The sequence below is a fragment of the Apium graveolens genome, chromosome 1 (genome assembly GCF_009905375.1).
Source record: "Apium graveolens cultivar Ventura chromosome 1, ASM990537v1, whole genome shotgun sequence".
In the NCBI taxonomy this organism is placed as follows: domain Eukaryota; kingdom Viridiplantae; phylum Streptophyta; class Magnoliopsida; order Apiales; family Apiaceae; genus Apium; species Apium graveolens.
In genome coordinates, this window is record NC_133647.1 from 10,155,222 (window position 1) to 10,169,418 (window position 14,197).

Consider the following 14,197-nt stretch of genomic DNA (forward strand, 5'->3'; position numbering starts at 1 on the left):
ATTCGTTTCAGCTCCGATTCACTTCGGGACGACACCAAATAAACGCCAATACAATTTCATAAATCAACAGGGACAAATTATGAAAAGATATCCAAAATACGGGCCGCCTCAATTTTTCCTCCATACCTCGTGTACTACCCTCTACGAGAATTATTCGGAAACCGAGTTTCATTCGTTTCAACTCTGATTCACTTGCGGGCGACCCCAAATAAACGCGAATGCAATTTCATAAATCCATAGGGACAAATAAAAGTGATGTTTATAGCTTTGGTGTAGTTCTTGTTGAGCTTTTGACAGGACAAAAATCAATCCTTGTACCTATATTCGACAAAGAAGGACGAAGTTTAGCAACACATTTCATATTAGCAATAAAAGAGAATCGAATCTTTGACATTCTTGATCCCCGACTTGTAGAAGAGGGCTGAAAGGAAGAGATCACAACATTTGCTGACATTGCATATAGATGCTTGAACTTGAATGGGAGGAAGAGGCCTACAATGAAACAAGTTGCAGCAGAGCTAGAAAGTATTAACGTGCCACGTAATTCACCTACAGCTGAACAATCTTATGAAGAAATTTAATATCCAGTAAATGATCAACTGAATGGGCTTTGGGAGCTTGTTTAACTTCTATGAGCTCCTCAACAAGTAAGAGTGTCAAGATTGATACAGAGCCTCTTATCAGAAAATAAAAGAAATGGTGTGTCCAGGCCTATTCCTGCTACATGGTCTTAAACAGAGAGCAAAAAAGGCAGGCTCTATCCTCACGGTGAGGTATTCATCCAATCGCATATTAACTATTCTGAATTATTTTTGTACTTCCGTATTTTTTTTCTGTCGCTTTTTGAAAATATTTGAAGGAATGGATAAATATGGTAGAAGCTTCACTTAAGGTATGCCTGTATATTGAGGGTAATGTATTCGAAACTTAAGGAATATATTTAAACTATCACGAGCATATCCTAACATAGCTTCGCTTCCTGAAGTACTAGAACCTAAAATAATGTGATGCAAAAGGAGACCAAGAAAAGTTGCAGCAAGGGTTAATTGTGTGATTGCCTCGCAAAGCAAGGAAACACAATGAACAAGATAATAAGAGGAACTTTGCTAGTTTTTATTAATAATATCAAATGCAAAAGAAAGGTTGAAAAACAACAGAGTACTTATTCATGCCGTTAGATAGGCATTACTGGTTATCACACACCAAACAACTGAAAATTGAAACATGGTCCTAGTGGAAAAGCAAACAACAAAAATGAAACAGACTTCATGTGCCGTTGGATAAGCATTACCGGTGACGCACCGAACAACTGAAAACGAAAACAAGAGACTGATAGTGGAAATAGGAACTATCTCCACTACTCTCCGGACAGTATCTCCACCTGCACGACAATTTATTAGTACTACCTAGAACACAAAACATTACAATACATAAGAAACAGTAATAAGACTTGGACTCAACAACGCGTGCGAGTTTACTAGCAGTTCCTTAAAATCAACAACGCCTTGGTGCCACTTTCATTCCACTTGAGCTCCTTCTTCGATAGGAATGAACTCCCCTAACGGTGACAGTATACCAAACGGCTTCCATTCTGGCTCAGTTTCCATGTCATCAGGGTTCTTAACTAGTGGTTCCTCCAAGCTTTCAACTTTGTAAGAGTAGAAATTGGCGCCAGTAAAAATGCCGTCGTCCATCACTGTGACAACTGTTTCCCCGGTATAAAGGACATCACGCTGAGTGTAAGAAAACGGAACATCACAAGTACCATTGGTTGCCACCATTCGCATCGTCACCTTTTTCCCTGCTGGTACCATCTTCAGGTAGCTATGGGTTGTCTTAGTTTCGTCTACAGTGGTTTTATTCCATGTAAGCTCTCCATTATACTCACTCTCCACTGTTACTTTACCTTCCTTGATAAATGGGATGCCTATCCTAGCAGTAGCTGTCGCAGTCAACCTGATTGAGATACTGCTGCTCCATGTAGTGGTTGTCCTCTGCAGACGTTGGAGCATGTACGCATGCAACTCGGGAGTACTGGTGTTGTTTGAGTATACTTTCTCGCTCATTGTGTCGATGGTCTCATTGTAAATTCTTGCATTCATGAGGTGGTATTGGTAATTAGAGATCGTCCTTGAAGAGACAGCCTCTACAACCTTAAATCTGGATTCTGGAATGATTGAAGAAGGATCACGAGCGAGGTAGTTTTTTTTATTATCCCTGTTGGGCACCCTGTTGCAGAATCTATTAACGGCTACGGTTTTAAGAGCAATAGTATCATCGGTTAATTTGATTGCCTCAAATAGTGTGGTGTTATCTGGCGTAACTAATTCAGGCCGAATCCATCCGCGTTCGTTCCAGTATTTTTGAAAGTGCAAGCTACGAATGTGAATGCTACTATTGGCAGTCTGGATGATCTCATTGGTCGACAAAATTGGATTGTCGTCCACCTTATTTAGATCAAACTGAAGATGTTCATGTTTTTTGTAAGTGACGGATTTGAGAAATTTATTTGCATTCTGGAAAGCCACATATCTTGGAAGTATCACCAGCGACTCCCAATCAATTACATTGAATACATCGGAGAGGTCCGCAGCATTTGAGGTGTACTGTGCCAGTAAGCATCCCTCATAGAGTCCAGTAGTTCTCCAGAAGGACACATTCTTCCCAAGATGAACATTGATAAGCCGGGTGCTATTAGCATTTCCAGTAGGCCTGAACAGCGTACAAGAACGCTTGGATTGGTCTTCCTCAGTGGTTTCAGCCTTGGCAACAACGGCATCATTAGTGTCGTTCAACACCAGGTAGCGGTTGTTGTAACAATTCCTAATGTGAACCATTCCATTCCCAGTTGCAGATCTGTGGACTTCAAACTTTGCTTCGAGCATCCCAACACGCTCAGCATAAAACTTGACATAATCCTTGATGCTGTCTGGATTTCCTTTGACACATCCCAATAAATTGGGACTAAATCTTGACTTGAGCAGAATAAACTTTGGCAAGAAAACAGAAGCCATTTGAATCGGTGTCTCCTGACTTGGAAAAGATACATCAACTATTTCACTCATTTTTGGGTCACTTGGCAAAGTTACAGAAGCCATTTCACTCAATAAATAGTCTTCTAACTTGCTGTATAGATAAATGTATGTGTTTCAGTTGGGATGCCCTTAAACTCATCATATCCACCCTCCTTTTATAGTGAATGACAGGCATACTGATCAGCTTACAGCTGATTCTTTCTATAAATTTCATATTTCACCAATTAAAAATCACATGCATATTCACGTATGAGTACGACCAATCAAACACAAAATCACAAAACAAAAATAAAAACGTGATATTTAAAGAAGGGGCGTGACCACAGGAAATTAGGCAACCAAAGAAAAAGGCAAGAAGAGACACGTGGTTTATTAGTCCCAGCATGAGGACAATTATACATGTCTGTTCCTCGGGGACCCTAAAAACAGTGGACCAAATTAAGTGGATTGATGGGTTGATTAGTGCATGGATATGTGCCTCGATCGGCTGAGAGAGAGAGAGATAGAGCCTTTTTGTTTCTATAGATTTCTGAAATTTATGTTTAACATAAGCGAGAGAGTTTCTAAGAAAGCCATAACTCTTAGGACAATTGCCAGACTAAATTGCCAGACTAAAAGCTAATTAATTGAGAACAAACAATGACAACTCATGACAAAACTAAACGACTGATTTTACATGAAAATACTAAAAACGTGAAATTAAAAGAAGGGATCAGTAGTTAATAAACTAAAGAAAAAGACAGAGAAATGTTTGCAGGAAGGGACACGTGGTTAATTTGTCCCAGCATTAGGATAATGATATATGTCTGTTACTGGGGACCCTAATAACAATGGACCATGGACCAAATTAAGTGAATGAATAGTTTGATTACAACTTTGAAGATTTTTCTTTTAAATGCATTACATTGACTAAATTTCATGTTTTAGACATGGGAGGACCAAGTTTTTTTGATTTATAAAAGTTCTATAAGTAGATGTATTATGTCGTACTTTCCATTTTAAAGACTTTACCTGTTATTTTAAAGACTTTACTGTTTCTATCCCTACGGATGATGTAGGACTGAGATGTGGAAAACCTGTAATAATATGGTGATTGCCTGCCTTACATCTAATGTTTCCCCTACCATTAAAAAATCAGTTATGTACATGTCTTAAGCCAAGGACATATGGCTTAACCTTGAAAAACGATTATCTCTAACTAATGGTAGTAGAAAGTACAAACTCAATAGAGATGTTGTCGAGTCAAAACAAAACTCAAACTCTATCACTGAATGCTACACTGCTATGAAGTCTATCTGGGAAGAGTTGGACTCCCTTAATCTTCTACCTACTTTTACGGCTACTACAACTGATGTCTTGAAACTACTTGAAGCTATTAATTTGCAGAAAGAGGAATCTCGATGTTAGGTCACACAACACTATAGAAGGGGGTTGAATATAGTGTTTACACAATCAAATCGATTTCAACACAAGTATGTAACAAAGATCAAGTATATTCAAATAAACTCTTTTATAATAGAACTGTTGTTCTCTCTCATTGATGAACAAATATCACTAAGAGTTGCTTGGTTACAATGTATAATCTTCTCGATAATGATAACACATATAGTGTAAACCCTAAGTCTGTGTTTATATAGTACACAGTTACAAGATATCTTCTAATTGATAAGAAATATAATTATGTCTCCTAAAATATATCAATCAGATATTTTCAACAAGTCTTTTAGTCCTCTAACTCTTTCCATGCATATATTCTATTATTTTAGTCCAGATCTTCTCCTGTAAATCAGTTTATTTCCTTATCTGAAGTCTTCCCGCACTTAAGTCCTGATATATATCTTCTGACGCCTTAAGTTCTGATATTAAATTATGACTTTAGTAAGTTCTGATTTCAGTAAGTCCTGATATGTCCTGTTGTTAAGTTCTGAAAACTAAATACAAATCAGATTAGACATGACATCTCAAATATATCTAACAATCTCCCCCAACTTGTAAATTATGAAAAATATACAAGTTAATAGATTTGATGATGTCAAAAACATTTTAAGTACAAATGCAATGAGAGTTTAAATAGACAATTAACTACAACTTATAGTCCATGCAGCTTTTACCAATCTCAGTCAGTCAATTTGAATCCAAAGTGATTCTTGACAAAGCTTGATATCAGCTTTTCTTCTTTATTTCTCAGGACTTGAGATAGTGTAGTCTTGACTTGCTTCATCTCTTCTGTTAGATATATTCGATAATGTCATGGCTAATATGTTTTATGTTTAGCTTTCAGATCTTACTGAACAGGATAAATCAGTACTTAACTGTTGATCAGTACTTATACTGGAAGTCAGGACTTAAGGAAACAAGGTGTCAGGGAACTAACACAATTAAGAAGAACAGGAAGACAATATTCACTCAAGAGTATGAACACTTTGACTCAAAGGCTAATGAGTCATTGAATGATTTATATGATAGATTTGTTAAACTTTTGAATGATTTGTCATTGGTTGATAAAGAGTATGATCTTGAAGATTCAAACCTTAAGTTCCTGTTAGCTCTTCCTGAATGCTGGGATTTGAAGGCAACGACAATAAGAGACAACTACAATCTTGATGAAACAACTCTTGACGAAATCTATGGAATGCTCAAGACTCATGAGCTGGAGATGGAACAAAGAAGCAAAAGGAAAGGAGGAAAGTCAAGGACAGTTGCTCTTAAGGCTGAAGAAGAATTCCCCAAAGCAGCTTCCTCAAAGAAAGACAAGGGTAAAGCTCTTTTCATAAATTCTGATACTGAGTCATCAAGTTCTGAGAGTAATGATGACTTAGATTCTGAAAGCTTGCCTGAGACTGATGCTGATGAGGAGATGATGAAGCTGTGTGCTCTTATGGTGAAAGGAATCACAAAGATTGCATACAGGAAGTTCAGGAAGGGAAAGAAGTTTTCCAGGAAAGGCATAAGTTCTGATAAGAAGAATTTCAGAAGATCTGAAGGCAGAGGAGGAAAGTCTGACAGAGGAGATTACACCAATGTTAAATGCTATAACTGTGGTGAGAAAGGCCACATATCTCCTGACTGCAAGAAGGTAAAGGGTGACAAAGGCAAGGCTCTTGTCACAAAGCAGAAAAGCTGGACAGACACCTCAGACACTGAAAGTGAGGAGAACTATGTATTGATGGCAAATGCTGATAAAGAAAGTGCTGAGAGCAGTTCTGAAGCTGCTGAAACAAAGGTACCTCAGACTACTTATGCTTTTCATACTGATGATATTAATGAGTTGAGAAGATATCTTAAAACCATGTTTGTTAGCTATAGAGATCAAACTTTAACATGTGAAAGATTAACTTCTGAAAATCTTGCATTTAAGAAAAGGAATGATTTCTTAGAAAAAGAGTTAGTCATGTTCCATCAAACTCAGAAGGATAGAGATGATGCTTTTTATGTTAGGAATGAAGTGCTAAAATTAAATGAATCTCTAAAAACTGAGTTAGAAAAGGAAAGAGAGATTATCAGGACTTGGACTAACTCTGGCAAAACAACTCTAAATTTGCTAAGTAGTGGAAACTGGAAAGAGGGCTTAGGTTATGGAGAAGATAAGAAAGATAAAGGAACTGAAGAAATTTAGTCTGTTGATAAGCAAAAGCCAAAGTTAAAACCTGTTAAGTTTGTAACTGTAAAGTCTGAAAATGAAAAATCAGAAGTTACAAAGGAATCAACTTCTGACAAACTAAAACAGGAAAAGACAGTTGAAGTGAACATAGGCTTAATGACTAAGAAGCAGCTTAAACATAAGCTGAAAGATGTTAAGAATGCAAACAAGGTAAAATCACCTAGGAAAAATAGGAATGGAAAGGAAGGTGTGAATAAAAGCAATGATTATAAACCTGTTCCTGATGCTCCTAGGAAAACATGTCATAACTGTGGAAGTTCTAACCATCTGGCTTCTTTTTGCAGGAAGAATAAGAATATTAACTCCTTACCTCCAAAATCAGGAGTTAAGAGTCAGTCTGTTAGATACAAACCACAAAATCCTTATTTTCATTGTGGTAGTTTATGGCATTCCATTTATACTTGTAAGGAATATCATAGTTTGTACTATGATTATTATCAAATAGAACCGTCTTTGAAGAAAGTTTCCATTGTTCCTTCTAGTGTAAATTCTGATTCAAAGTTTGATAGTGTAAGTTCTGATAAGAAAAATGTTAACATAAACTCTGATGCTAAATCCGCTGCAAATGTTAACAAACTTAATAAGGCCAAAGGATCCAAGCAAGTCTGGGTCCTTAAAACTAATAATTAGTGGTCTTTGTGATTGCAGGGCAACAGGAAAAATATTCTAGTTCTGGACAGTGGATGTTCAGGACATATGACTGGAAATAAGGCCCTGCTATCAGACTTTGTGGAGAAAGCTGATAGCACTTTGTGGAGAAAGCTGGCCCAAGTGTTTCTTATGGAGATGGCAACATTGGAAAAACATTGGGATATGGCAATATCAATCTTGGAAATGTCATAATTAAACAAGTAGCTCTGGTCTCAGGACTTAAACACAACCTACTGAGTATAAGTCAAATCTGTGACAGAGGTTATCACGTTGATTTCTTTGAAGAACACTGTGAAATTGTGAGTAAATCTAAAGGCAAAGTTGTTCTGAAAGGATACAGGCGTGGTAACATTTATGAAGCTAAGCTTTCAACAAGTACTGATGGTTCTGCAATCTGTCTGATGAGTAGAGCATCAATTGAAGAAAGTTGGAATTGGCATAAGAAACTCTCTCATTTAAATTTCAACAATATAAATGAACTGGTCAAGAAAGATCTTGTGAGAGGATTTCCAAACACAGTATTTGCTCCTGATGGTCTTTGTGAGTCATGTCAGAAAGCCAAACAAAGAAAATCTTCATTCAAGAGCAAGACTGAATCATCAATTCTTGAGCCTTATCATCTAATACATGTTGATCTATTTGGTCCAGTAAATGTCATGTCTATTGCAAAGAAGAAGTATGCGTTGGTCATAGTGGATGAGTTCATCAGATACATATGGGTGTATTTCTTGCACATAAAAAGTGAAACTGCATCTATCTTGATTGATCATGTCAAACAGCTGGATAAAATGGTCAAAGATTCTGTGAAAATTTTAAGGAGTGATAATGGTACTGAGTTCAAGAATTTGATAATGGAAGAGTTCTGCAAAAGCCATGGAATAAAGCAGGAATTTTCTGCTCCTGGAACTCCACAGCAAAATGGAGTTGTTGAAAGCAAGAATAGAACTCTCATTGAAGCTGCACGTACAATGCTTGAAGAAGCAAAGCTTCCAACCTATTTCTGGGCTGAAGCTGTGCAGACTGCTTGTTTTACTCAAAATGCAACACTCATTAACAAGCATGGAAAAACACCATATGAGATGGTGAAGAAAAAGAAGCCAAATCTGCAATATTTTCATGTATTTGGATGCAAGTGTTTTGTTCTCAAGACTCATCCTGAACAGCTATCAAAGTTTGATCTAAAAGCTGATGAAGGAATCTTTGTTGGATATCCACTTTCCACAAAAGCCTTTAGAGTCTATAATTTGAGAACAAGAGTGGTCATGGAATCTATCAATGTCTCTTTTGATGACAAAAAGATTACTGGTCTTGAAGATTTCATTGACCATGATCAGCTGAGATTTGAAAATGAAGACTCAAATTCTGATACAGAAAATTCTGATAGTCTAAGTCCTGATACTGTAAACTCTGATGGATTAAACTCTGATGTTATTGAAACTGTGGAGACTACGTCAAAGGAAGATGCACCTATGCAGGGGGAGCATACTCAAGATCCTACCATAGCTCAAGAAACATCAGAACATACATCTGTCTCTTCAAGTTCTGATTCGTCAAGTTCTGATAAGCCAAGTTCTGATAGTGCTGAAAATCTAAATACTGAAGAATCCAACTCAGAGAGCATAGTTTCAGGGGGAGCATCAGAAAATGAAAATGAAGATAGCATGGATCATGGGGGAGCATCCAGTTCTAGAGAAAACCTTCCATCTGCAAGGAAGTGGACAAAATCACATACACCTGATTTGATAATTGGAAATCCTGATGCAGGTGTCAGAACTAGAACAGGTACTTCAAATGAATGTCTTTACAATTCTTTTCTCTCTCAGACTGAGCCAAAGAAAGTGGAAGAAGCTCTTCAAGATGCTGATTGGGTGCAAGCAATGCAGGAAGAGTTGAATGAATTTGAAAGAAACAAAGTCTGGACCCTAGTGCCAAAACCAAAGAATAGATCTGTTATTGGTATAAAGTGGGTATTCAGAAACAAAACTGACAGTGATGGCATAATTACAAGGAATAAGGCAAGGCTGGTTGCAAAAGGATATTCTCAACAGGAGGGAATTGATTATGATGAAACATTTGCACCAGTTGTTAGGTTAGAAGCCATAAGGATATTTTTGGCTTATGCTGCTCACAAAAAGTTTACTGTCTTTCAAATGGATGTGAAAAGTGCTTTTCTCAATGGAGAATTGGAGGAGGAGGTATATGTTAAACAACCTCCAGGTTTTGTAGATACCAAACATCCAGATTATGTCTACAGGCTTGATAAAGCACTTTATGGACTTAAGCAAGCTCCTAGAGCATGGTATGAGACTTTAGCTCAGTTTCTTCTGGAAAGTGGATTCAACAGAGGGACAATAGACAAAACACTGTTCTATCTCAACCATGGAAAGGACTTACTTCTGGTCCAGATTTATGTTGATGATATCATTTTTGGATCTACAAATGACAAACTTTGCAAAAAGTTTGCCAAGCTAATACAGTCAAGATATCAGATGAGTATGATGGGGGAACTTAGCTATTTTTTGGGCCTTCAAGTCAACAGAATAAGGAAGGCACTTTTATTTGTCAAACCAAGTACACCAGAAACTTGCTGAAGAAATTTAGAATGCAAGATTGTTCAAGTGCATCCACTCCAATGGCCACTGCTACAAAACTGGATAAGGATACCGGTAAATCAGTAGATATTACTGACTACAGAGGTATGATTGGCTCTCTACTCTATCTAACTGCTAGTAGACCTGATATCATGTATGCTACCTGTCTTTGTACAAGATTTCAAGCAGATCCAAGAGAACCTCACTTAACAGCTATAAAAAAATCTTTAAGTATCTTAAAGGAACAGCTGCTCTGGGATTATGGTATCCCAGAGAATCAGATTTTAAACTAATAGGTTACTCAGATGCAGATTTTGCAGGGTGCAAAATTGACAGGAAGAGCACAAGTGGAAGCTGCCAATTTCTTGGAGGCAGATTGGTTTCTTGGTATAGCAAGAAACAAAAGTCAATTTCCACATCAATTGCAGAAGCAGAGTATATTGCTGCAGGAAGCTGTTGTGCACAGATTCTTTGGATGAAGAATCAGTTACTGGATTATGGGTTAACATATTTCAAAATCCCTATTTACTGTGATAATCAAAGTGATATTGCTATGACAGGTAATCCAGTTCAACACTCAATGACGAAGCACATCAGCATCAGGTACCACTTCATCAGGGAATATGTGGATGAAGGTACAGTGGAATTGCATTTTGTTCCCACAGATCAACAACTAGCAGATATCTTCACAAAACCACTGTGTGAAGCTACTTTTACAAGATTGGTAAATGAACTTGGAATGGTTTCAGGTTCTTTCTCTAAATCTGCTTAGTCTTGTTATGTGTTATCAGACTTTATGCTCAGTATTTACAGAATTAATCTCATTGTGTATTCTGTGCTTAATTGATAAATGTCTTTAAGTACTGACTGTTGTCTGATATATGTTTCTAGACTCTGATAAGTGATATGTCTGTTCTAGTACCTATTCAATCCTATGAGGATAACTGTGCTAGATACTGACCTAGTAGTCTTCAATAAACAAATGATTCCATGTAAGAAGTAATTATTTCAGTGGAAATCTTATGACACTAGCAAATTCTGATAATTGAGCTTAGTTAAGTTTACTTTGTATATCTTATTACTAAGTCACAAATTAGAATAATGCTACTCATCTCTTAAGTTCTGATACTAGTAAAACTGCTGAATGTACTAAGTGCTGATAAACCTCACTTATCAAAAGAAAAAGCAAAAAGATCAAAGAATAAAATCAGGTACTCCTTTGAGATCTAGAGTAAAAATGTGGAAGGGACGACCCAAGTGCATTGCTGGTATTAAGTAGATATGCATTAGAAAAGCAAAATATTTTCTTGGTGACTTTTCACACTCTATGATTACTGGAGAAATACTCTGATAATAGCATAAATTCTGATAAACAGTCATGACTCACTTACACTGAGAAGCCACTGTAAAATAGAATTTCAAAAGATGCATAAAATTAGCACAAAACAGTTGAGGTGGACTCAAGCATGAACTCATTCATCAGTAGGTTTCAGGACAATGACAGCTCTTTAGCAAAATTTTAGTTATGCCTTATTTCTAAGATGTACTGAAGTGAATCAGACTTTACTCTTTGTCTGTTATTTAGCTTAATGCACACACTAATCACTCCATCTGAATGATGAAAATTTCTGTGGTGGTCTATGTTATTTTAGATAAACAGTCATTGTGTCACATTGCACAAATTCTGAGGACAAGTTCTAGTTACACGTTCTGATGATTAAGTTTTGACGTCTATAACTCAGAACTTGTATGAGGATTTACTAAGATGGGCATTCCTTTTTCGAGTTAAGAAATTATGTTCTGATGACTGTTAAGTTCTGGTATAGGTCTAAGTTATGATTTCTCAGTCTAATCCTTTACTTGGCTTATCTGTGAATAAAATTTGATAACAGTCTCAGTTCCAACTAGAATATGTTGAAGTGGAAGATTAATAGTCACTATGATTAGGATTAATGGTATTCGTCCTTGAACAGTCCACTGTTTCTTGTGTCTTGTGTGATTTAAACCATGATTCCTCTTTCCAATGAATGTTATTCTTTTTCAAGTCCGGGGAGACGAGGTAGACTTAATTCTACCTGTCAGCATTCAATTTCTTTGCGTCTCCTGGCATTCTCTTACCTATATAAGCAGCAACTTCACATCAGTCTTTCCATCACATTCTTCTCACACACTTATCTTCCTACTTTTTCTTTCAAAAACACAATGGTTAGATACAACATATTTTTGAACTACCAAACATTCAATATGGAGCTAAGTTGTGCCGAGTGGCAGCAGGAGTGGCATGTAACAGCCATTCCTGAGGAGATCTGGGACTCTGTCCCACAGGAGGGTGCTGACTCACCTTCTATTCTTCTATATGGATTACCATCGCCATCTGGAGCGATTGGAGGAGGAAAGGAGGGAAGCTATCCGTCAGCAAGAGCGAATCATCTGACTCGCCATCTTGTTTGTCGAAGATAGGAAGAGGAAGATGACTTAATCTTGTCTTCTTCCTGTTCTTCTTTATCCTCAGCTTTGTCAGGCTTCTTAGCTAGGACTAAAGCTGTTGATGTTAGGTTTAGAAGCTTAGGGAAAATCTTGTATAAGTACTGATGTAAATTTCTAATTCATGAATGTATTGTCTTGATATATTAATGAAAATTGTTTTTACTTCAAGATTTGATCTCTGAGTTATTTGTCTTGTGTTGATAAATCCTGATTGATATTCTGATGACCATTTAAATTTTTTTTTATTTAAGTTCTGATTCTCTGTCAGCACTTATTCATCGAAATTATCTCGGTCATTTTTAACATGATTTATTTTCAGAATATTAATGTTGCAGTGAAAAATAATTCAATCAGTGCTAACGGGTTAAATTTTGAATTAAAATTGTTTCCCTTGATACATGGAACAGTTTTTCCTTGAAACTCGATAAATGGGTAAGTAATGATTACTGTTTTCTCGAGCCCAGTAACTATCCGTTATTACTGCATGTCTGACAGGTGTCCAACGGTAATATTTTTTTTGTATAAGTACAGCAGAGAGAAGATTTCTTTAATCTTTTTTACTTTCTTCATCTTTTATCTCTCTTCTTACTTTTACTCTCCTTCACTTTACTTTGTTTTCATACAGACATTATATCAAACACCTAATAGGCATACTTAATTCTCAATTTTTTTTCACATGGCACCAAAGGATTTAACCATTGATGGGGCTAAGTTTGTTCCCAACAACTACGCAGCAATTCTCGATCACGCTGAAGCTCCATCAGAATTGCACTTTGTGCAAGATCTTCTTGCACATAGTGAGGTTGGGTACGCCCTAACTCAGCCTGAATTATTTTCAAGTCAACAAGTTCTGAGGTTCTGGAGGACTGGAGTTTTTGATGATGGTGGTAAACGAGGAACTCCCAGTATTATCTTCCAAGTGGGTGATTCATCCTATGTAGTCACTCCTGGTACAATACGAAGAGCATTACATCTTCCAGAAGATTGTACTTTCTATATACCAGAAGAATCAAAACTTCGGGAGTTAATGACTGATTTGGGATATGAAAAGAGTCTGATAAAACTAGGACAATTGAAACGGGCTCATATCAGAAGAGAATGGAGTTTCTTCTTCGATTGCATCACCAAGGCTTTTGGCAACAAGTGTTCAAACTTTGATGCTATCCCAATAATGAGTCAGCACATCGGGTATGCACTTATCAAACAAACTCACTTTGATTTTGCAACTGCTTTAATTGGTTTTATTAGGGATAGGATGACAGAGGATAGAACTGTTGTTTACTTTGCTCGATTCTGTCAACTTATTTATACGTATTGTACTGATGAACCCCAGTTAGTCAGCACTTAAACCCCACCTTTTAAGGTTGCAAAAAGGTACTTTAACGACCTGATAAATGCTGACACAAAGAAATCAATGGTGAGACCATTACAGATTCCTCAGTCTGTGAAACAGATTCTAGTAAATGCTGATCCTGCTACTTACCAATCTGTTTACTCCAATGTTCAACCAACTCACCATAACCAAAATTCATCATTTTCAGTCCCTACCACTCATGGTATATCTCAGTCTACCCTCAGAACTTATCTCAAATCCTATCTCTCCACTTCACAGACTGCTCAACCTTCTTCTTCAGCACCTACTGTGAAGCCTACATCCTCTAAGCCAAAGAGAACAAAGACTGTTCCTCAAACACCTCAAAAGAGGAGGAGGATTACTTTGAGAGATGAATCAGATTCTGAGGAACAGATTCCTTCTTCAGAACCTGTGGTAA

General features: G+C 36.9%; 1 protein-coding gene across 1 annotated transcript; it reads right to left on the minus strand.

The window, feature by feature from the left end:
- Positions 1-259: 259 nt before the first annotated feature.
- Positions 260-3,098, minus strand: LOC141707984 (uncharacterized). The gene is made up of 3 exons (XM_074511467.1): positions 1,527-3,098; positions 1,292-1,406; positions 260-492 (listed from the first exon to the last, which is right to left on the minus strand). The coding sequence occupies exons 1-3, from the start codon at positions 3,096-3,098 to the stop codon at positions 260-262; spliced, it is 1,920 nt and encodes a 639-aa protein (XP_074367568.1).
- Positions 3,099-14,197: the final 11,099 nt, after the last annotated feature.